The sequence below is a fragment of the Lonchura striata genome, chromosome 5 (assembly GCF_046129695.1).
Source record: "Lonchura striata isolate bLonStr1 chromosome 5, bLonStr1.mat, whole genome shotgun sequence".
NCBI classification, from domain to species: Eukaryota; Metazoa; Chordata; class Aves; order Passeriformes; family Estrildidae; genus Lonchura; species Lonchura striata.
In genome coordinates this window covers 59,934,887-59,958,815 of record NC_134607.1, presented here as the reverse complement: position 1 = coordinate 59,958,815, position 23,929 = coordinate 59,934,887, and the positions used below count along the sequence as shown (strand labels likewise).

Here is a 23,929-nt window from a genome sequence, read left to right as displayed (position 1 = left end):
ACTCGAATAGCCTGGAGTTGGTGATGTCCTAGCACTGGCTTCCTCCTTTGTACTACAGCTGTCAGAAGTGCCATTATCTGCCTTGTCAATCACTAACCTCCATTGCTATTTCCAGTCCACTGTTCACCTCTCCTCAGAGATGCACTGAACCCATTCCTGATATCCCTACTGGTATCTGGTAGGGTTATTAAATTCCAAGTGTGAAGGCTGGACAGGGGGGTAAACTAAAGCTCTGTAGAAAAGACAAAGATTTGACCCCTAGGGTTTTATAAAATAGATCTCTATGGATCCATCTCTGTTCAGACCTAAGGACCAGCTGCATCTTTGCTCCTTTCTTTCTTCCTAGATGAGGTTTTATAACGATTATAAGCTAGTCATTAAGGAATTCATGCATACCTGGGATTTTTTAAATCCTGAGCAAAGTACTCCATTGTGTTACTTTCTTATTCTACTCCAAGGGGAAAGGTAAATACAAGAGATGAAAAAATAAGTTACCTATATACATATACCAGGTGTAAGTCTCATCACATAAGACTGTGAATACAATACAGCTAGAGAATAAGAAGTATGAGACACTAAATTATTAATAGCCTGGCTCAGAGGAAGTTTGAGAGAGGCTGGGATTGGGACATGACACGTAAGGCCTTAAAAATAAGGACAAATCTACATGTTGAAGGTAATGAAAATACCTTCCTTGCACCAGTGCTTAAAATAGAAAAGAGGGTAGAAGATGACATTCTGACTATGTCAGAAAGGACTGATAGCACAGATCTGGCCTGGTTTTTAAAGTGATTTTCATAGGTACAGCGTAGGTTTTGAATGGTACTCGAACATTCCCTCGTCCCGGGACTGACGTTCAATTAGCGCCCCGTGTTTCAGATGCCGGGGAGGCTCAGGAAGGCCACCACCTCGTGTACACGATGCCCTGCTTTGGCTATAGCCGCCTTTCGGAAATTGAACTTTTGTCCTACACAGCCGCAGTTCTTCTGTAAAACACGGCCTGCCTACCCGAGCCGCTTCCCAGGGAGCCTGAGCCGCCGGGCAGCGGCAGGAGCGGCCGCGCCCAGGTACCACCTCCCGCCCCGCTGCGCTCCGCGCCCCGCCCGGCGTCGGCGCGGCGGGGCCGGCCGGGGGCGGGCGCAGCGCGGGGCCGCCTCCGCACGCGGGGCTGGGACGTGCCCGTTCCGCGCCGCCCCCGCCCGCCGCGCCGACGCCGGGCCGTCCTCCCGTGCCGGCGTGCGGTAAGTGGCTCCCCCTCGGCGGCCCCTGCCTGGCGCGGCCGGAGCCGCACCCTCCCCTGGCGGCCGTGCGGGGCTCCGGCTCCCCGCTCCCCGCCTCGGGGCAACTTCGCCCCCGCCGGCGCCGGGCTTTCCCGTGCCGCTCCCGCGTTGCGCCGCGTGTTGCCGGGACCCCCGCGGCAGAGCCCTTCCTCCTGCCTCGCCCCCGTGCCCCGCCTGCCCCGCGCGTCCTCCCGCCCCGCTCCGGCAGCCTCGGCGCTGGCTGCGGCTCTCCCGGCCCGGCCCGGCCCCCGGAGCGCCGTGGGGCCCGGCCCGGCCCGCGGGCTCCGAGCGCCGCTGCCCTCCCCGCCTGCGCGCTCGGCGCTGCCCCCGCCGCACGGGCTGCTGCACCATCGCCCTCTCCTCGGTTGTCTTTTAATCCACGTGCCTCGTCTCACGAGAAGGCGGCTTCGCACCCAGCGCTGCCGCGCTCCGGCTCCGCTCCTCTGCGGCCCCCGCCGTGCCTGCTTGGCAGGTACCGCGCCAGCAGTAATCGCTCGGCGTTTCTTCTTGCGGAGAGCCAAGTGTTCTATTTGTAGTGGTAAACTCAGTTTCCGTTACAACATTGGAATTGCCGCGGAGTTGATGTTTATGCAGATTCTGGCTTTTATGGAAACACCTGTTAGGAAAAGGGCCGAGGCAATTGAGCAGCTGTCAAAAAATAATAGGAGCCTCTCGCTAGCAGTATGCACAAGTGAGGCAGAGTGTGCCCCGCTCGCTTCAACGTGCTCCTTCAAGCAATTAGCCTGCAGAATTTATCCCCGATGATGGCTGCCGTGGGGCACAGGATAGTACGTGAGTCACTGTTCTGCTGTGAGAATAGTCTGTGACAACTTTGGAGTGTTTGTGCCCAACATTGAATTCTTCTAACAATCTGTATAATTCAATAACTAGGTATTACTGTTTTATTTAAGAAGCACAAGATTTCTCTTTTTACTACCTTTGGCAGGCATCTCAGAGGATTTAATTGTGCTGAATGCTATTTTGTTCACTATGTGAAGATACAAGCCATCCAAAAGCCTTCCACTTCAGTGTTTTATAACCCAGCCTCTATAAATTTTGGTACATGGGAAGAGAAACTGGAAACAGCAGTGAATTGCTTCACTTGGCTATGACTTTTACTTATTGCTCCTCTTGAAAAAAAGTATTTTATGAACTTTTATTTGAAGACAGACTAAAACTGGTGCTTTCAGCTTGAAGGTACATAGTTTTGCTAATTGTTCTGCTTTCTTGCATGTGTCTTATCACTCTTCACATCATACATACTCTTAATTTTATACATCTCTCATTATTTCCCTTTTGTTAATTTATTTTTGTAGCGTTCATTTTCAGTTCTTCATTTGAGCAAAACATTTCTGATGTTTCTAAAACAGTTGTTCCTGCCACTTTACCCTAAGCTGGTGATCTCTTCACTGGGATGCCCAGGCCATGAAGTCAGCTGTGGCTAACAGCTAACTGGTAACAATTAGTTACCAACCCAGAATATGCTGATTATCAAGTTAGTTGTGGGACTTCCTTTAAAAACATGCCTTTTAAAATTGGATAAATTATGCTATTTAGTGGCTGGAGAAATAATACAGGGTGATGGATGTAGCTATAAAATACTGCTCCCTTCTTAGATTAATTTCTCAGTAACAGCTGATTCCTATTAATTTAGAAACTTGGTTGTTGTGGACAAAATTGACTTGACATGGGAAATTTAACTAATTACTAGCTGGCTGGTGATAGGCTAAGATGACCACTACTTAAACACAGACTTGGGGAAAACTCCTTTCTTCCCCTTTCTTCCTTGGCCCCTCAGGTTATGCTCTGGCCCTTGGGCAAGGCAGTGGTAGTACAGGAGGTTGGGGTTGGTACATGGAGATTTCTTATGCTCGTTTCTTCTGCTCCTATGTTTTCCTCTCATGGGCCCCTCAAGGATGTGCCTGTACCAGCATGGGCACCTCCACAGGCCATAGTTCCATCGGGGTGTCCCTGCTCCTGTGTGGAGAGTTTCTTTCAAGAGTGCATCTCCAACTGTGTCTGCAGCAGTTGTTCCCTTCTCCATGCTTCCTTTTTGAACACTCCATCATGTGTCTCCTCCTGTTCTTTCTTTTGCCTTTGCTGCCACTGGCAGCTTCTCCCTTTCTCAGATAAACTGGAGCGGGGCCACCGTGTGCTTATCTGATGAGTTGGAGGATGGCAGGCAGTGGTTTTATGGAGCCAGCTGAACTGGCCATGGCCCACACAGGGCAGCTTATGGCCTCCTCTCATGCATCCCCATCTACCAAAACCTGCACCTCATCCCCAGTGCACTCCTGTGCCAGTTGGGGGATGCTGAAAGGATGGTCCTGTCCATGCCTAATCACAGGAGCTCCAGTTTCCTTTTATACACTTAGAAATAAAGCTGAAGTTCTCTCCTGTAGCTTGCTAAATAACAATAATGTGTTGTGGCACTAGGATGGTAGTACTTTTGCAATTATATGTATTAACATGTCTGTCTCAGTCCATATGTGATTACATTCATGTATGTTTTCATAATTTTTTTCATAAAATTTTCTCAAAGAGGTAGTGTTCTTTTTTTCAGACCTGAAGGCAGTGGTTCTGCTGACACAAAGGTGGCAGCTCTGAGCCCTATTCCACCAGTGTGAGTAGTCATATTCTTCTCAGAGGTTGTTTAATTTCCTTGTTTGTCTCACCAAATCAATGATTTTGGTATCTCACCCCCCTCGTATCTTTTGGACTGAATTGATGCCACCTTGAATTCTGTGTTGCATTTCGTGTGTTTGAAGCACATAGAAATCAAAGACATGAGATTTCAGGTTTGCAGGAACTCAGCCATTCTCTCTCAGTCTTTGCAAGATGGAATCTTGATAAAAAGGGGAATAATTTAAAGTAGTCATGTGTAAGAGAAGGTTTGGAAACAAACAGTTTCTTAGGCACTAAGCTGCTGTTGACAGCATAGGCTGTGTGTACACAGGCCTGCAGGCAGCCATGGTAAGGGTGGGCAAGAGTGATGATGGTGGTAAATGGTCAGTGTAGTCCTGAATCCTGCTGTGCTGCAGTCCACCATGCCTGCTGCCCTCATAATATCTTCCTTTTTTTTTCCTCAAGTACATGTTGTTTCTAGGTGTTCAAAATGTTTACTTGATGTTTAACTTAAATGCAGAAAGTGTATGGTTTTCCTGAAGAATTGCAGAGGGCACAGTTCGTGAAGTGCCTATATATTGATATTGCACTTAGCAGACAGAAAGTAAGGCTTTCTTCTTCTTTCTCAGGGCTTCCTATCCTACCCTGTGCCTTAAACATGGAAACTGTAGAGATGAATAGTGTATCCTTGAAACGTCCTCGCTCTGAGGATGATGTGGCCAATGCAGATGAAATTAAAAGACAGAAGATCTTGGAGAAGTCTAAGGCGGGGAACGACTCTGGGCAGAGTATTGAGACTGTAACAGAACAACCCGAGGATGCAAAGAGTGAAATAATCCCCAATGAGGAAAGTGAGGAGCAGGAAGAAGAGGAACTAGAGGATAGTGATGAAGATGGAGATCCAGAGAGCTTTGCAGACATGATGAAGCATGGACTGACAGAAAGCGATGTTGGGATAACTAAATTTGTTAGCTCTCATAAAGGGTTTTCTGGAATCTTAAAAGAGAGGTAACTCTTTGTCTTGTTTCATACTTTAATTCCTTGTATAGTACAGCTACAGTTCTCTATTTTCTATTTTGGACTCACAGATTGCAGCTGGATTAAGTGTGGTTCATTACTTTTTTTTACTGCTAAAGAGAGGTTTCATTTAGGACTTTTCTAGATTGTGGGTCAGTTTTTTTGTTGGTTTTTTGTTTGTTTAGGGATTTTTGGGGGGATTTTGTATGTGTTTGGCCTTTTTTGTTTGTTTGTTTGTTTTTGTTGGTTTTTTTTGTCATTTTTGTTTTAAATTTATTTTCCTGTCAAATGGAGCTCTGAAGAAGGAAGCTGTGTATGAGTAGAGATACATGATTACACAGACCTTTGCTGTTTCCTTTGCTCTCTGGTAGCAGCAGAGACTTAAAACCTTATGCAGTACATCCACCATTTGTACCTCTCCTCAGTGCCAATATAAGATGTACTGAAAAATGGCATTGAAACCATCTTTCTTTCGTTCTTTGCTTTGCTCTGACTTTTTTGTCCTAATATCTGTAAACAAGGATAGTTAGGCTTTAAATTATCATCTGCTCACTTAGGCTTTGAATTACTGTATGCTCAGTAATGTCATGTAGATAGAAGGTAGTTCTAAAATTCAGGATGTGGAATTTAGTCTACATATATATTATAAATTTAATAAGATGTCTGGTGTTTAGTAGCTTTTTAAAATGCAACTATTAGCTTTTTAAAATTAAAGACTAGCTTTGAATAAAACAGAATGCAAATACAGGAGCTCACTGAAGTGAGAATCACTCTTTCTCTGACTTAGCAAAGCAGTTAAGGTTGCTTTGTTTACACACTGAAAAGACACTGTGTTTAAATACTGGCTTCATACATAGGTAATTTCACATAAAATTATATATACATATTATGTATGTATTTAATCTTGATGAGCAGCATTAAGCAGCTAGTGTAATCCCTTTCTGGGAAACATAGTCTGCTCAACCTTCTTCTGGGAAATCTGCCAATTTTGGTTGGCCAAAGGTAGCCATGTGGTAGAAAATTCATGGGTTTGTGGGTTTTTTTTGGATCCTAGTTTTTAACACCTATTATTAATTAATTCTTGGCATTTTTATGGTACCATCACTAGCATGTCTAGACAGCTACAGATAATACAGGAGAGGACACATAACACTCCTCAGGAAGAAATTCTGACAATATGGTGTATATCTGCACAGAGGGATGACAAAAGGGGGCTTGGGTGAGATACAGTAGAAAGCTTCCTATGGTGAAGTTTTATTCATCTTTCAACAAGGATAGAATAAGGATTACTTACTTTTTTTTTCCACTTTGCTAGCAAATGCTGCTTAAAAATCATTTGGCAGTTGCAACACAAAGCGACTGTGCTATGTTACAGTTGAGCTGTTTTTATTATTAGACATGAGTGACTGGATTGAAAATGTTGGAGTAAAATTCTTTTTTGCTGTCATAAAGTATGCCGAGTAACTTTATTTGAAAGATGTTCTGTACAACTGAATATATGAACAAGGCTGAATATGTCCTGCCTTCTGTAGAGTGGCTAAAATGTACTTTATTTTACAGGTTATTTGAAGTGACAGAGATAATGCAATAGTTAATGCATTGCACATTGTGGCAATGCAGTGAGTCTTAATTACCAGTAGTGACTGGAATTGAGGATAAGCATTACTGATCTCTTCAAACTAGTGTGAGAATGACTTGAAATAACTACAGCAGGTGTTTGGTGATCTGCAAAGAAGTGTGCTGCATTTGGATATGTGTTCCTGTGATGTCCTTCTTGGGGGAGGGAATAGGTACATCTTTTTCATGGTTGTTAAGTTTGTTTTACCTGAATTGAATTACACTAATTCAGAATTCTTCAGTGAATTCTGCTAGCAAACAGTTTTTAGGAAAGGACGTTATGTGATGTGGGATTTTTATTACAAATGTAATGCATGTTTCTTTTTATCAGATACTCAGACTTTGTTGTCCATGAAATAGGCAAAGATGGACGTGTGAGCCATTTAGATGACTTTTCTGTTCCAGTGGATGATGAGGTAAATTTTGAGGTAGATTTGGTAGTGGCTATGCTTCTTAATGCTCCATAAGCAAGAACATTGAAAGACTGGAAGTTACTCCATGAGGGTTATTGGATGTTTATTTTTTCTCCCCAAATATATATTAGGACCCACCAGAAGAAACATTTACAGTTTTGTCAGATGAAGACAAGCAGCGTTTAGAGGAACTCCAGCTTTTTAAGAATAAGGAAACCAGTGTTGCCATAGAGGTAAAATTATGAAATTATATGGAATTTGGGATGGAGGAAGAGAGAGGCTGAGGGAGGGAGTAGAACGTACACGCTTCCTAATGCATGTAAGGTATAAGAGCAATTTGAACATGATGTGACAGATAACACTGTGTCCAGTTTAGCGATTAATTCTCTAAAGTCTTACAGATATACTTGAATTCATGCATATGTGGGCTGTTACTTTGATTTTGGTGAGACTGTACACAGGAACTTAAATACAGGTTTTAAGTCCTGTGGTGTTAAAATTACCTTGCAGTATTTTGGTTTCCTGTCTAGTATTGTTTTAAAGAATAAGGAGGTTTACATAAAACATCTATCGTGATGGAACACTACTTCCAAAGTCAGTGTTTAGTGATTTAATAGAAAAGAAGATAAATATGCTCTTCTGTAACAAGAAAGATAAGAAAATGACATTAAAACATTGCTATTTTTATACATTAAAATATTGCTCATATTCAAAGAATAACTACTGAGCTAAATTTGGGACATGGCGATGAGTAGGATTATACATGCTAGTTTCAAATAAGATTCACAGACTAAATAATCTTATCTAGCTAATTGTTTTGCCTTTAAGGCACCCTCCCCTTTTATATTTATTTGTTTTCTGCATGTATGTGTATTAACAAAGGTAATTGAAGACACCAAAGAAAAAAGAACCATCATCCATCAGGCTGTGAAGTCCTTGTTTCCAGGACTGGAGACAAAAACAGAAGATAGAGATGGAAAGAAATACATTATTGCTTATCATGCTGCTGGAAAAAAAGCATTGGCAAGTGAGTTTCAGTATCACAGCAGATGGGTAAAGTAAACGCTAAAATTATCCCCAAAGTAAGAATTGTTAGTAAGTACTTCAAGTGAGTGTGCTTCCTAATGCAGTCTTGCTTCATTTTTTCCTTGTTTCAGCTGATGCTGTGCATCTAAAATGATCAGGACCACAAGAAATGCTTTAAATTTAAATTTCTACTTGTTTTTCTTTCCAAATAATTCATCCAGTACAACCATATTAGAAGAGAGAACGTTATCTTCTATTTCAGTGGGAATAGGCAAAACAGAGGCTTTATTTTTGGTATTTTTGAATTTAACTTTCACGATCTTAATTGTGTGTGTAAGTGTGCATTGTGGATGTAAGAAGTTGTAGTTAGAAAATGTACATTAGCTTGATAGATGGTGTATCCTGATTGTCTTGAATATTGATGACAAAATTCTCGATGACTTGAGTAGAGCACCTTTTTATTTTCTCAGTTATAGTTTCATATAAACATAGTTTACCATGATCATTACTTCTGCTTCCAAGGCTAATTATGTTTGCAGAAAATGATCTTTATTCATTATAGATCACAGTTAATCTTTCAAAATAGTCAAAGTCATGAAGGGTTTTCAAAATTAAGTGTTAGCCACTTTGATCTAGCAAAATACTGTTTTGGATACTGGGAATAAATTAACATGTTTAACATCTTTTTAATGTTACTAAAAATTTGGTGCTACTCTAAGTTTAGAGGATTATCTACCTGCAGAATGGTACACATTTAATGAAATATACTAAGGTTTGGTTTAAATTGGTTACATTCCTCTGTCATTTCAACCTACTACAAGTGATGCTATGTAAACCTAACCCTTTAATTTTAAAGACAAAGGAGATGGAAGAATGATAAAGAAACAGAGTAATTTAAAATGGGAGATAAAATAATTTCCCCTTTAATGTAGCTGTTTGTTTAAGGCTTGTTATAGGCAAATATGGGAATGTTATATTTTTATTGGTCCAATTATATTGTCTTATTTAGTCATGTTTAGAAAATGTGTATGTTTGCATGCTTCATGCATGGTGTATGTATACTTACCAGCACAGAATTCTCCTCAGCCAGTTTTGTTTAGTTGGTTTATAACAGCTTTTCCTCCACCTTTTCCTTCTGCTGTTGCTATTCTTTAATCACTGTTACAGTCAAGTGGATGTTGTTAAGCTGATTTAAGGGATAATAGATAAAAGAATTGAAGTATTTGAAATATGCTGAAAAGAATTTAGTGGTGTGTCTCTAGGATTAAAACATTGTGGAGCACCATCTTGTGATGCAGGGAAGCATCATCAATTTAAACTTGGATTCCCCAGCTGTGATGCTGCAGGCATCTGTTCATCTGTTGGTGGTGATCTGTCAGTTTCTGTGAGTGTGTGGAAATGCTTATGGATGTAAGAATCAAGTTCTTTTTAGTCAGGATTATAGATATATCTTCCTTGTTTATATAGCCACAAACATGTCCTAGTCATGAAGGGGCTCCACAGGCATGAAATATTCAGAAGTGTAGAATATTGGATTATTAGCTGAGATACCTGATTACTGTTGTTGATAACATAAAACATTACCAAACATGCTTCTTAAAATTTAAAATCAGCAGCTGCTATATTTCTGTAGTCAGTTTATCCTCCAAATACTTAAAATATTGTCTAAATTGTCAGTAAACTGTTGTTTGATCATTGTCCACAAAGTAAGTTTGTTGCATCTCCAATTGAAGCTTTCCATATGTTCACTGTTTGCCTCTGCACGATTCCATTCCATAATTGTCTAAATTGCTGTCATCCACCACCTAGCTGTTGGATGCTCCCTGAAGCATAAACAATCCCATGACCATAAACCTGCATGTTCACCTCTAAAAACCCTTTGACAGTCTAAAAATTAAATGCTACTCTTTTGTACTCTTTATGCTCTGCATTGGGACAGAGGTCAGAACTGCAACAGGTAAGAGACGTTGACATTTCATACTAACAAAAATGAAATGCCAACCATTACGACCTCCTAAACAGCAACAGGACTGGCCAACATTGTAACAATTTCTTAAAAATCCTAACACATAGTATTACTTAAAATGCCCTGAAACAGCCAAGAATTAGGCTTGTTCTACTTCTTTTTCATAGTGCAGTAGAGGCAGTATTAATTTCGTGCAGAGAAAGTCTGCTCGTATTAAGTGATATTAATTATCAATTTTGACAGTGCTTGTTGACAACTATAGGAAATCTTCCATGGATTTCAGTTATCCAAGCCTTTGCCCTTTGGCCCACATTTCAGACACTACTATCTGTCTTTATACAACTTCAAAGACATTTATCACACACCCTGCGGTTACAAAAGAGCTTCCAAGCCTTGAGTTTTGGCAAAAGACTTGGAAAAAGGGCTTGAAAATACAATTTTATTGTCAAAAATGTAGCATAACTCTGAAACACAGCAGTAAGGACTGTAAATTGTCCCACTTCTCCATCTACCCAGTTGAATGCTTTGCAGTATTGGGTGAGGAATGGTTGAGTATCAGGACTGTGGCTGCAGCCTCCTTTGGATAGGGTCATGGCTGTGATGGCCAAAGCATGAGGAGCCCATTGGTGTGTATTAGCACCTACAGGATCCTTTTAGTGGAGATCCCATTAAAGCTCACTTCTTGAAGCGTGTTGAAATGACTATGTGCAAGATGTATTAGTTAAATACAAAGAATGGTTCCAGCTGGAGAGGATTCTCCTTTGTGAATTGAGCTCTGTCTTATTCTCTTCTAATTGCTGAGATCTTAGTGGAGAACCTTGCACTTCCAGCTGAATGCAGTGTTTCATTGACTGAGTTTAAGGAGTGCTGGCTCAGAAGAAGAGACCAGCAGGAGCACAAGGTCTCCAGTTCAGGTCCAATGAAACTCTGGGAGGGGGTCTGTGCTTAGAATGGTGCAAGGCAAGTGATGCAATAATTCTAAAGTGACTAAAACCTGTATGTATAGTGTTTTATACTGTAGCATCCAAAATTGTCTTTGCAGAAGTCTGTGCATGAATGGCAGCTTCTCGCAAACAAGCAAGAATTAAACATACTTATTATCTCTGTTGGATATCTGGACCTTGTAAAACCAGTGTGAAAATAAAGAGCAGTATTTCCCAAGAACTTCCTTCCTGCATTGATGTTTGTATATTGAAATAGGGCTGGCTTTTTCAGTTAGCTTTTCCTGTTACAAAAGATGCTTATGCCTTTTTTTTATACAAAACTAGGTATGTCTGCTTAGTGGCTAGCAAGAGATAAGGGACTTGTTATTTAAAACAAAACAAATTCTTAGTTTTGTTCTTGAATAACAAGGAATTGATAAACGTCAGAATTGAAGGAACCTCACAGCTGGTTGGTAAGCCTTTGTAGAGTCAGTCTCCCTTCCCATTAATGCCATTGACAGTGGATTATTGGAAAGTGAAAGTTTTATCTCTGGTGGGTTTTAGGTGCAAAAAAAGCTTAGCCATTCATTGACAGTTTCTTTCCTTCTATAGAAAATGTCAAATAGTAACACAGAATTACAAATCAGTTGTTAAGTCTGTGGGATCTGAAGTTATTTCAACCTCTGGCCTTCTCTAAGCCTGGCACCATACCTGCCATGGATTGTGTGTTCATGTCTCTCTTTTACCAGATTTCTTGCTCCCGTTGGATTTTAAAAAAAGAACCATCTTAAAACAATGTTTTGAGCATGATTTCTTAGGGTTTTGTAGTGATACGATTCATTCTTTTGTGTGACACACCAAAAAAATACTACAGAAATAAAGAATATGTCTGTACTGTAAATAATAGTGGTAGTCCTCCCACAAACAGGGCTCCAGTGGTCCTCAACTATTAATTATAAAAGGAGCTAGAAGAAACATGGTGTAGCTTCTATTTCTGAAAGTCAGTATAATTGATAATGTTTTTATGAAATTTAATCAGGTGATACAACAAATTACTAAGCTATATTTTCTGATAATTTCATGACAAGGGAACTGTCACTATTTCATTCAGGATTTTCTAGGTGACAAAACTGATAAAAGAGAAGTTTACAGTCCAGTGGAGGGGGGGGGTTCTTTTTCAATGTGCTCTACAGCTTTTACTATCAGTAATTAATGCTTTCCTTTTCATTTTTTAAAGCAAATGGAAATTAGCAGCAATTGAATGTTGTGTATTTAAAAAAAATGTAGCTGCAATGGCAAATATATTAAATTTTTTAAAAAGTGACACTTTAACCTTTTTGCTTTTAAAGATCCAAGAAAGCACTCTTGGCCAAAATCTAGGGGAAGCTACTGCCATTTTGTACTGTACAAGGAGAACAAGGACACCATGGATGCCATTAATGTCCTATCCAAATTTTTAAGGTAAGGCTGTTGTTTCTGCCATCCTGGCTGGTGTGCAGCCCTCTCCCTCCATGTTTCTTGTTGCTGTAAACATTATGCTTCATAATTATGTAAGAGCAACCCAAGTGATTGCTGTTCTCTAATTTGTAGACAGCTTAAACTGAAAACTTACTTTAGAATATCAAATTTAAAATATTGAAGTTTTGTGAGGAGGTGAGAATGGAACAAAATGAGCCTAAGAAATTTTAAAGACTACTCTCTGCTTCAATGGAAAAAGTCCACAATTGCCATTGGCTGATCTGAGAAAGGCTTGGCAGCTGAAAGCCTCAATGTACGTAACCTGAATTAAAAGCCATTTTTTCCCCAGTGTGTGAATATATGCAAGTGTGTTATGAACCTGTCAGATATTGTTGTGATAATATGCTGATCAGTTCCTAAGCAGTTACAGTTGATAAACTGTTGCTCCATGTATTATTTTCTCCATGGCAACACAGGCTTAGTTCCTTTCACCCCATCAAGTGCAGAAACAAAGATTTGCCAAGGCGTGACATGAGCACAGTGAATTGCAGAGGAAGAGGAGTTTTAAAATTGGGTCAGTTCAGTGATCTACTCAGGGAAACTTCCCCACTTTTCTCTGTGCCCTTCTTGTAAAAAAAAAAAAAAAATTGTAATCTAGACGTTAACCAGTAAACTATTGGTATTGGTACTGAGAACAGAATGGCAAGAGCATAGTTAGGTAGAAGACTGTGTAATGGCAATCCTGCTACCTCCTGGAGCCCTTAAGTGGAATAACTGGAAATACTCCATCTAACACAGGCTGTAAAGTACAAAGTGAAAAGGAAAAGACATTTTCCTCTAAGGGGAAGGAGTGGAACAAATTTTAAATTAACTTCTCATACTCCCTCATCATGTGCAGGCATGGTATTCAAACAGACGTGTTTGAAGTTTAAGGAAGAAGTGGACATTTTTTTTTAGTGAAGTTGGTGGTGGCTGTTCATTTGTGTATTGAGTGAATGTAAATAAAGAAGCACTTCAAAGTTCATATTTTGCAAGCACTGTTAAAAGTGAATTGTCTACATGTAATTAAAACAAAAGTTTCCTTGTGTTTTATATACTCATGGATGAGATTAGAAAATGTCACACACATGTCAGATTGTAATACAGTTCTGAGGAATGTAGGTATATTTTTCTATTTTTAATTTATAAGATTAATAATTTTAGGCAATTATGCTGAAAATTATGTTTGATCTCCTGCTATTGTAATATACATAATATCTGTTACTGTTGCTTTTAAGAGTGAAGCCAAACATCTTTTCCTACATGGGAACTAAGGATAAAAGGGCTATAACAGTTCAAGAGATCGCTGTTCTCAGGTGAGTAAAAGTACAGTCTGGAGTATTTGCACTTCTGCTGTGGTAGCTTGGCTATCTCCTTAAATACCTAAGAGACTCAGTGACACAAATGGCAGGTACAGGTGCTGACCTTGTAAATCACAGGTGTTAATGAAGATGCCACAATCCTTTTGTGTTCTGTAATTACTGCTGATATTTTCAGTCAGTGCTCTGAGTCACAGGCTGGTTATGTGTACTTGGCCGAGGCAGTGGGACAGATTGCCTGCGTGCTCTTAGGTTGCTTGGATCTCACACAGCAGCAGAAAAACAGAATGACATCATGAAAATAATGTCCCACTTCCTTCCTAGCTTTTGTTTTCCCCTTTCTATAGCTAGAATCTTATTTTCTTTCTCACTGTACTCTGTGAACATTGCCAGAGAAGGCTAACACTGCCCTTGCTCATCTGTGAGTAGCCAGAAGGGGCAAAAAAATAGTGAGGAGTTTTTCCTGCCCTAACCTACTCCCTTAAGTCATCTTCTAAGAAAAAATAAAATTTACTTTGTCACATTTTAAGATAATTATGTGGTTTCTGGGCACTTTAAGTTAGTGTTAGATTCATAACTGAGAATGACAGATGTCTCCCAATCACATATTGCAATATCATTTTAGCTGGCTGGAATATCCTACCTGCACTACTTTTTACAACTTCTTGAAAACAACACTCCTTGAATGAGGAATTCGCAGCTTGAAAGCCAGAGGTTTGATCAAATCCGTCTTAAAAGGAGGGCATCCACTATTGAACTATTCATATATTTCCTCCCAATGTTCTGTATGTGTGTGCTTTAGCACATATAAGAGGAAATACTGATTTGTGAATTGTGAGAAGCCCCAGATTCATGATTCATGCTGCAAGGCATCTTTGCAAAGTGGTAACAGTTAATCAGGTGTGTGGTGTAGCCATCTCAGGTGCTGTTTAACATTATCACATTCAGTGTTGTGTCCAAGAGCTCCAGAGTGCTGTGAATGTTGTGTGGTGTTTGCTCTGTGGTGCCACAGCCCTCGACTCTCCTGCACAAGAGAGGGGATGTTGCCAGCCTGCTCTAAGCTGAGTGTGCCAGCCATGCTGGTTCATAAACTTCACTATACTAGTAAAAATTTAGCAGAAGTGTCCAAGAGCAGCTTGGTGATGCAAAGAACAGGGTATGCTTCCAAAAATACTAGCAACAAAAATGGCAGATATCAGTGACACATTGGATTCCATGTTCCTTCATCTGCACTAGGCATACACAGTAGCTAATTTTACTTAGCTCTGTATTTATAACTGTGCTGATGAGTTGTATGTATTCATGAAATAGTTCCTCAAATAATGCAGAGTTCAGCTTGTGGGTTACAGTATGCATCAATACTGCAATATACTTTTCCTGGAGTACCTGTTTTAACATAGCTGTGAAAAGACAGTTAACAGTCTGTCACAGTATACATTTTCTTTTGTATGAGTACCCTTAAGAATTATGTATTATCTTCCTTTAGCTCTTTCATTAAATTATTTTGAAAAGGCAACAGTAGAAAATTGGGGAAACTGGACTCACTGTTTTTCATTTTGTAATGGCAGCATTTCTGTATTTATCTGCTTTTCTAAGCATAGGTTGGTCACTGTTGTGTATTTCTTTTTAGAATCACTGCACAAAGACTTGCTCATTTGAATAAATGTTTGATGAACTTCAAATTGGGAAATTTCAGTTACAAGAACCATCCATTGAAACTGGGAGAACTGCAAGGGAACCATTTCACTGTTGTTCTCAGGTAGTATGTTAGTAGGTATTTAGATGGCTCCGTTAGATTTTTTTTTTCTTTAAATAGATAAGTCATATCAGTGCACCTTGTGTTACAAAAAAATAAGTCTTGTTGGCAGGATACTGTTGAATTTTATGCATTTTATAGTATTGATGTTAAGCTTTAATATGATGGACACATCTCAAAATAGCATAAACCCTTAATCTGTCTATAACTTTTTTTAATGCTAGAAACATAACAGGAACTGATGAGCAGATAGAGCAAGCAATGCATTCACTCAGGGAAATTGGATTCATTAATTACTATGGAATGCAAAGATTTGGAACCACAGCTGTTCCTACTTATCAAATTGGCAGGTATGTGTTGCTTTCATCCTCTCCCCCTTTTTTTTTTAAATTTTACTCTTATCACCATGTATCTTAATGTATTTTTGGGAACATTTTTCTAACATATTGCCTGTACCAGTTTTAAATTTAGATTCAAGAAAGATCTTGTTTCTGAACTTGCTTCAGCAGTTATCTTGCATAATCGCACTACTTTTAATATTGCATAAGTCTAAACACAAATATGTATTTTTTTATAAGTTGGCTAAATCCCTTTAAAATAGATTTAGTCAGTTCTTAATACACTTTCCTGTTTGAATCCTAGAGCTATTCTACAGAATAACTGGAATGAAGTAATGGATTTGATATTAAAACCACGACCTGGAGGTGAGAACTGAAAAATGATACATCATGTGTTTCTGCCTCTTCTCCAATAAACATATGTTTAGGAAAAAGTGAAGCCAGTTTAGCAGTGGATAAGCAATCTTCAGACTCTCCCTTTCTGCCTCACTTTGCTTGCTGTGCAGTTTCTTGCAGTGGGGCTCAAAAGGGACCTGAATACTTACAGTGACTGCTCAAGCTCCATGTGAAACCTTCCAATCTCAACTGTTCTGTGATTCTGTTCATCTCTAATTACCATGACCAAAACTTTAATTTTTCAACTGTTTTAGCGAAAGGTGAGATGGATGCTTTTTTTTGGTGTATAGTTAAAATGTTTTTATTTTATATCCTTGTTCTAGCTGAAAAGGGATACTTAGTCAAATGCAGAGAAGAATGGGCAAAGACTAAAGATCCAGCAGCAGCCCTCAAGAAACTGCCTGTAAAAAGGTGCGTGGAAGGACAGCTTCTACGTGGACTCTTAAAGTATGGAATGAAGAACATAATCTCTGCATTTGGCATAGTGAGTGTGAAAGTTGGGTGGTATTTACTTGAATAAACATTCTTTTGATGGTATCAGAATGAATTTAAAATAGACTCATTGATGCTTGATGAAAGTTAAGTTTAAAAATCTTTAAATTTATCCTGCCTTTTTGCTGTAAATACTGCTGCATAGTAGCTGATGACATCTTTAATTAATGTATGCATAATGAGCTTTCCAATTTATACAACAATCTCTCTGGTATGTGGGAAGCAATACAGTTATACTTAGTAGCAGTGTGTAATACAGATCTGAGAATTGTGAAAATGTTCAGTTTCAGTGTTTTCCTGTTGGTTTAAAAGTATAAATCGAACTGATGGTGGGCTAATGAATCAGCCTGATATGGAGGTGATGGATCCACTTGTCATTTTCAAATGCTGTAATCAAGTTCAAGTCTTTGGAGAAAATACCTCATCACTAGCAAACTACTGGGCCCATTGTAGGATCTGGGTGATAATTTGTTGTCTGTGAAGAAGATAATTAGAATAACACAGTGCTTTCACTGCTGCAGAGTTTACTTAATATTTCAGGAGGCTGAATATTAATTCAGTGTTTTATAATAGACCCGTATGTTTGACCTGTAGAATTAAAAATGTTGGGGTTTTTTTTTGTAAATTTAAGCACAGTTCTTTGTGCAGATTTAAAATGTGTAAAAGCATTATTTCTTCACATACCATTTTCTCAAACAAAGAACAAAAACCAAATATATATACCAAGAAATTGTGTATGTCTTTTTGCTGGATAAGGTAATGTTTCAAATATGCTCCTTTTTGGTTATGATTGTCAGAAAAACCAAAAAATATATCTATCTAGTGTTTATTTTTTTTTTGTTTACCTCTAGATACCAAGAAATAATCGATTAATGTACATTCATAGCTACCAGAGTTATGTGTGGAATAATATGGTGAGCAAGAGAATAGAAGAATACGGGCTTAGAGCTGTACCAGGAGATCTCATTCTTAAAGGAGGTAAAAGCAGACAAAGCCAGTGATGCTGTATAGATCAGATTCCTAGGAAAACAAGCCTTGTAGCTATTTGTCTGATACTGCTTACATAGTTTCTTTTCTCTCACCAGTTTTGGCCCAGTGAGATCTGAATCCATTGGCCTGTTTTAGAGAAATTGTGCAAGGAATTGGAAGTTAGGTATTACACTTCCATGAGCTGTTTGTTTGCCTGTTTTTTCAAATAACTGGATAAGGAAGAGAGACTATGGAGGACTGATTATTCTCAGGAATGACCTCAAACCTAGTTGAGCTGTGAAGGACTGTGGAAGGACATTATGAAATTTTAATCATATAAGTTTTTGATTGAATTAGTATCTTGTAAAGCAGAAGCTCCACTCAGTTCAAACTTTCTTTACTTGTATTTGTTCTGGCATTGCCTACAGCATTTGTCCCTTATATATGCCTGGTGCATGGAAGGGGGCTGTTCCTCTAGCAGTCCTTACGTCATGTAGCTTTAAGCCACTGGAAGCCAGGCTGTAATTCTGCCTGGCTTCTGTAACTGTGACAGCCTTGGAGGCTGTTACTTCTTTTCTTAGAAATGTTGTCTGTTAAGTGGAGATAAAACATGGTTGTTATCTTTCTCAGAGTAAACTTATTTCAATCAAAGGCTTTATTTTAAATTTAGCTGGTTATTTGTCACAGGCATCTATGCTGGTAATTTCATTTTTCTGTCCTGACTGTAGCCACAGCTGTTCACATTGAAGAAGGAGATGTTGACAACTACACTATCCACGATGTAGTGATGCCATTGCCTGGATTTGATGTCATTTATCCAAAGCATAAAAGTGAGTCTGACTGTTAACTGAAATACCTGAAATACTTACTCTGAAAAGATAAGTTTGCCTTAAGATTGTTCTTAAAAGGAAGAAGTCACTCAACCTTGGTGACTTTTAAAGCAATACATCACTTCAGATCTTTAAAACATTAATGTCAGCTTTCTGTTGCTGCCAGGGTGCTCTGCTCAGTCTCCTTCCCACTGGGAATCCCAGATGACAGCAGAGCAGAATTTCTCACTAACCTGTACCACTACAAGGATTTAATCAGGTACAGGATTTTGTCCTTGATGAATTTCATGAGGTTCCTCTTGGCCCATTCCTCTAGTGTGCCTCAGTCCCTCCGAATGGCAGTCCTCTCCTTGCATGTATTGAATACCACCCCAGCTTGATTTAGCCCACAGATTGGTTGGGGTAAATTCCAGCTCTTCTCCACTATTTCACAGGACACATCTCTTCCAGCTCTTCTCCACTATTTCACAGGACACATCTCAGTTCCTTGAGGAACTCTGCTTCTAGGTAGAGCTACAGCCAGTAGTGACTATACTTTGAGATGCTGAGCCAGACAGCTGTTACCCACTTACCAGTCCACCGACTGTAATGTTCTCACCTGGGACACAAAGATGCTCTGGGAATACGTTGACAGCCTTGCTAAAGGCAAGGCAGGCAACAGTCCCTGCTCTCCCCTCATCCATAGGTGTAATAATTCAATCATAGAAGACACTAAGGTTGGTGGGTGTTTTGCTTTTTCTCTTTTTTTTTTTTTCCCCTCATATTAAAACCACAGTCATTGTATGCCCAGAGAAGATTACATTATTTTTCCCAGCAATCAAAGTGAGCCTGACTGGTCTCTAATTCCCTAATTATCTTTCCTGCTCTTTCTGAAGTTGGGTGCAGCACTTGTTTTCCACATTTGTCTGGGACATCCCTAGATCTGCACAATCTCTGAGGTGATAAGAGAAAAACTTCACCATGACATAAGCCAGCCTGTATCTTTGCCCACTACTGGTAGTCCCTCTTTCTTAACCTTGCCTCTAAGGTGGTCAAGGCCAAGGCAAAAGGGGCCTTGAGACCATCAGCCTTATGTCTGTCACTAGACCAGCTGCCCTGTTTAGCACCAGGCCATCACTTTCCTTGTATTCCTTCTGTTGCAGCTGAACTCTTGCTGGTCTTGATGTCATTTGCTGCTTTCAACTGTAGCTGAGCTTTGGCTTTCCTAACACCATTTCTGTGTACCTGGACAATGCTGGTGTAGTCCCTCTTTGTAGCTGCCCCTAGGTTTCACCTGTTCTATGTGTTCTTATAGATTGGGTTAGTCATGAGTTCCATGCACATTTTCCTTAATATTGGATTGAACTGTTCTTGTACTGTCAAATTGTCAACTGATTTCTCTCTGCTGCTTTTTAATGAGAGAGTAATGGGTAGTCTGGCCCTTTTTTTTTCACCATATACCTGAGATTAGTCCTGTGAAGTCTAGAAAATTGGAATGCATGTATGAGATGACATTTAAATGTCAATAAAGTATTTTGTAAATTTTGTTTTCGGCTGAAATTTGATTTGATGTGTTCTTGGCTACTGCCTATGCTAATCAGGGTGTAGAAGTAAACATTTAAACTCTGTGCAGTATTTATCCCATATATGCATATTTAGCATATATGCTAAATTTAAGGGAAGAGAACAATCCATGAAAACAGTCTGCTTAAATTGGTAACACTACTATATTTTCCTCTCTTACAGTTGGTGAGGCCTACAAGGAGATGCTGGTAGCTGACAACCTTGATATCAACAACATGAGGCATAAAATCAGAGATTACTCACTTTCTGGAGCATACAGAAAAATTATCATTCGGCCTCAGAATGTCAATTGGTGAGTTGGAGCATAAAGGAGATTACACTTGCTAGCATAGAGTTTATTTAAATACAAAACAACATGAGACTGATCCATGGAACATCCACACAGACTGAAACATAGGTAGAAAGGAATCTCTCTGCACTTCTCTCATGTTTTTAATGCAGCTGAAGTGGAACTATAGCCTTTTCCTTGGTTCTCTAGTTCTGTGGTGGAGGAGTATCAAGACATCTTAGCTAGTTGTTCACTCCTTGCAAGGACTTGCCTGAACACTTCATAGATAATACTTAGGTTGAAACAATGATAGCTAATATTCAGAATAGGGTTTTTTGTAGTCTTGCTATAAAAAAGTTGGTCTCAAATTATCTATCAATCAGAAAAATTTGTGTCACTTCATCCTACTAAATCACTGTTGTTAGAGATATAGCCTAGTTTTCATATGGCAACTGAGTAAATACCTTTTAAACAGGAAACTGTACAAATGTGCAGGAAAACACTATCACTGATGCATAGAATTAAATATAGAGGATTTAGGAGCACAGAAATACAAATATTTATACTTGAAACATCAGCACTAATTAATATTAAGTTTGTCTACTTCCCAGTTAGTTTTTCAGCCTCATGGTTACATATTGGATTTATGTTAAATGAATGGCAGAAACTGTAGAATATCTTAGCCCATTCAAAGTTTGGATAACTATTGAAAGGCTTCACTTGTGCTAGGTACTCTTAGAGTTGACACCAGTCTTCCCTTAATTTCATGAACTATACTTCTTGTGTAGTTGAAAATTCTGACAGCACACAAGGGCAGGCAGATGAGTTATGCAAAGAAGCTTCTCACTAATTGTTTTTTGACAATCTTCATAAAGCCAAGGCAAATCTTCTACATAAAGCTTTACTCATTATTTTGCCTAATTCAATTTCAGTTGTAAATGCCAAACTGCAATAATAATAATAAAAAAATAATATTGTAATAAATACACATTTATATAAAATGTGTTAACCTAAATAATTTTAAATAATAATAAATTTTATGTATGTTATAAAGGGAAGTTGTTGCATATGATGATCCTAAAATCCCATTATTTACTACGGATTTGGATAAACTGGAAGGAAAACCATTACCAGTACTCCCTACAGGTAAGTTGATTTTTCTGCTGGTTTGCTAAATGGGAAGTTTGATCTGGCTGTTGCTTTCAATTGCTGCATAGTCAAATCTCCTTTAAGGAAGAGCTTTCACTTAAATATTGACTGTTAAGTGGTGGTAACAACAGGACAGGCATCTAAATAAGGACCCCGATTTCTCAAGGGTGAAAGCCATTCCTCCAGCATCTGTATTGACTGCTACATTTTCTTACAGACATCTGTAAAATCAAGTAAATGCCTAGCAGTAAATGTCTGCAACTAACAAAGGTGGAATTAAGTCACAAATTGTCTATATACTGAGCTTGTATTATTGATGCTGAACACAGATGACTGAAATACTTAACTCTGGTCATAAGGTGTTTTGACACTGCTTTCCAGAAAAGCGAAGACAGGCTAGGAATTGAGTCTGAAAGAATTAATATTTGCTTTTAGAAGAAGAAAACTCTGAAACCACCACTTTGTCCTGAGAGAAAATGTTAAATTGTTTCATTAAAATTTTCACTTGGATTATAAACAGGAATGCGATGGTGGTGGTTGCTTTGCTTTATGGGCTGGGAAAGTTGGTTGTGGAAACTGTTAGTTCAGTTTAGATGGCATCCAGAATAAGCATTATATATGCCCTTAACCACTTGTTCTTGTTTTTTGTCTCTTACACCTGCTGATAGATGGCAAATTCAGGGCACTAAAGATGGAGTTCTCCCTTCCCCCATCCACTTACGCGACCATGGCGATTCGAGAAGTTTTGAAAATGGACACAAGCATAAAAAACCAGACACAACTGAATACTACCTGGTTGCGCTGAGTGAACTGCACAATTATTTGATTTTAACAATGTTTTTCTTATTTACATGTTCTGTACAAATCTTTAAAGAGTCACAGTAAAAAATTTGTATTTTTTTAAGTTTTTTTAGTGCTAGCATTTAACTTCAGTAGTCCTTTGAAAGATGGTGACTGTAATATAATAAGGATTTTAGTGACTGGTGCTTTTTACTGAATGAGTAACTTGAGGTGTATCTTTAGAATTGTGCTTATAATGGCATCAGACCTGGAAGAATGTTTAGCTTGCTTTCTTTGGGCAAGCACTGAATGTTTTCAGGAGTTCAGCTGCCCGTGAAGTCTTTTCAAATACAATGAATTACACGGGGAGAGATGAATTACAATAAAATTAAGATACTGATGAACATATGTATTGCTGGAGTTTTGCTAGTAGCATTTGCACTGATGCAGTAGCAGATTCTTTTAGCAAGGCTTTTATGTGCTGTAAAGCTGCACAGCTCTTTTAAATATGTCCGACTTTTCATTGAGAAAACACTTGTATTTTCCAGCTAATACCTGTACCAAAGAACAGGTACTACAAATAAACTAACCTGAAACTCTGAGCGTGTATCAGTGAGCGCTTCCTTTGCGCCTGTCGCTTGTTGGCGGGGAATGCCTTGCTGTTGGGGGAAAAAAATCCTGTGGGAGCTTTCTAAAGAGACGTGGCCTTTTCAGCCAAGCGTTGCTAGTCCTGTCGCCGGCCGTGGCAGAGGCGGCGGGGGAGGCCAAGAGGTGTGAGGCCGTGTCCCAGGAGCGCGGGGCGGGACAGCCCCGGGCCGGCGGGACAGCCCCGGGCCGGCGGGACAGCCTCAGGCCGGCGGGACAGCCCCGGGCCGGCGGGACAGCCCCGGGCCGGCGGGACAGCCTTGGGCCGGTGGGACAGCCCCGGGCCGGCGGAACAGCCTTGGGCCGGTGGGACAGGCCCCGGGCCGGCGGGTCAGCCCCGGGCCGGGCCGTGTCCCGGGAGCGCGGGGCAGAACAGCCCCGGGCCGGTGGGACAGCCTCGGGCGGGCGGGACAGCCCCGGGCCGGCGGAACAGCCTCGGGCCGGGCCGTGTCCCGGGAGCGCGGGGCAGAACAGCCCCGGGCCGGCGGGACAGCCCCGGGCCGGCGGGACAGCCTCAGGCCGGCGGGACAGCCCCGGGCCGGCGGGACAGCCTCGGGCCGGCGGGACAGCCCCGGGCCGGCGGGACAGCCCCGGGCCGGCGGGACAGCCTCGGGCCGGCGGGACAGCCTCGGGCCGGGCCGTGTCCCGGGAGCGCGGGCCGGGAGCGCCGCGGGGCTCCCGGGAGCGGCGCCGCGCCTGCGCCCCGCGCTCCGCCGGCCGCGGCGCCGCTGACGCGGCGGGGGCGGTGCCGCGGCCGCGGGCGGCTGAGGGCTCCGGGCGGCGGCTGAGGGCTCCGGGCGCCGGCTGAGGGCTCCGGGCGCCGGCTGAGGGCTCCGGGCGGCGGCTGAGGGCTCCGGGCGCCGGCTGAGGGTTCCGGGCGGCGGCTGAGGGCTCCGGGCGGCGGCTGAGGGCTCCGGGCGCCGGCTGAGGGCTCCGGGCGGCGGTGACGGCTCCGGGCGGCGGCTGAGGGCTCCGGGCGGCGGCTGAGGGCTCCGGGCGGCGGTGACGGCTCCGGGCGGCGGCCCCGCGGCGCTCCCGGCCCGGCAGGGAAGCGGCGGCC

General features: G+C 41.0%; 1 protein-coding gene across 4 annotated transcripts; it reads left to right on the top strand.

Annotated features, from left to right (window-relative positions):
- The first annotated feature begins 1,149 nt into the window (after positions 1-1,149).
- Positions 1,150-22,826, top strand: PUS7 (pseudouridine synthase 7). 4 transcript variants are annotated; one of them, XM_021534682.2, is made up of 19 exons: positions 1,150-1,241; positions 2,227-2,477; positions 3,844-3,903; positions 4,535-4,913; positions 6,871-6,955; positions 7,084-7,185; positions 7,835-7,979; positions 9,918-9,935; positions 12,217-12,328; positions 13,603-13,680; positions 15,314-15,442; positions 15,664-15,789; positions 16,082-16,143; positions 16,497-16,657; positions 17,517-17,643; positions 18,363-18,464; positions 20,190-20,319; positions 21,350-21,441; positions 22,113-22,826. In XM_021534682.2, exons 4-19 carry the CDS (start codon positions 4,564-4,566, stop codon positions 22,247-22,249), a joined length of 1,956 nt encoding a protein of 651 aa, XP_021390357.1. In that variant the 5' UTR covers positions 1,150-1,241; positions 2,227-2,477; positions 3,844-3,903; positions 4,535-4,563; the 3' UTR covers positions 22,250-22,826. The 4 variants fall into 4 exon arrangements, with proteins under 4 accessions (XP_021390357.1, XP_021390360.1, XP_031362945.1 ...); XM_021534683.3 differs by lacking the exon at positions 1,150-1,241 and adding an exon at positions 1,574-2,072; XM_021534685.2 differs by lacking the exon at positions 9,918-9,935.
- Positions 22,827-23,929: the final 1,103 nt, after the last annotated feature.

What these genes read in the sequence shown, in the direction of transcription:
- PUS7 (XM_021534682.2), top strand. Translation starts at nt 4,564, where the DNA reads ATGGAAACTGTAGAGATGAATAGTGTATCCTTGAAACGTCCTCGCTCT. An exon ending in CAAGAGATCGCTGTTCTCAG is followed by an intron (nt 13,681 to 15,313) that starts GTGAGTAAAAGT and finishes ATTTCTTTTTAG; the next exon opens with AATCACTGCACAAAGACTTG. An exon ending in ATTAAAACCACGACCTGGAG is followed by an intron (nt 16,144 to 16,496) that starts GTGAGAACTGAA and finishes TCCTTGTTCTAG; the next exon opens with CTGAAAAGGGATACTTAGTC.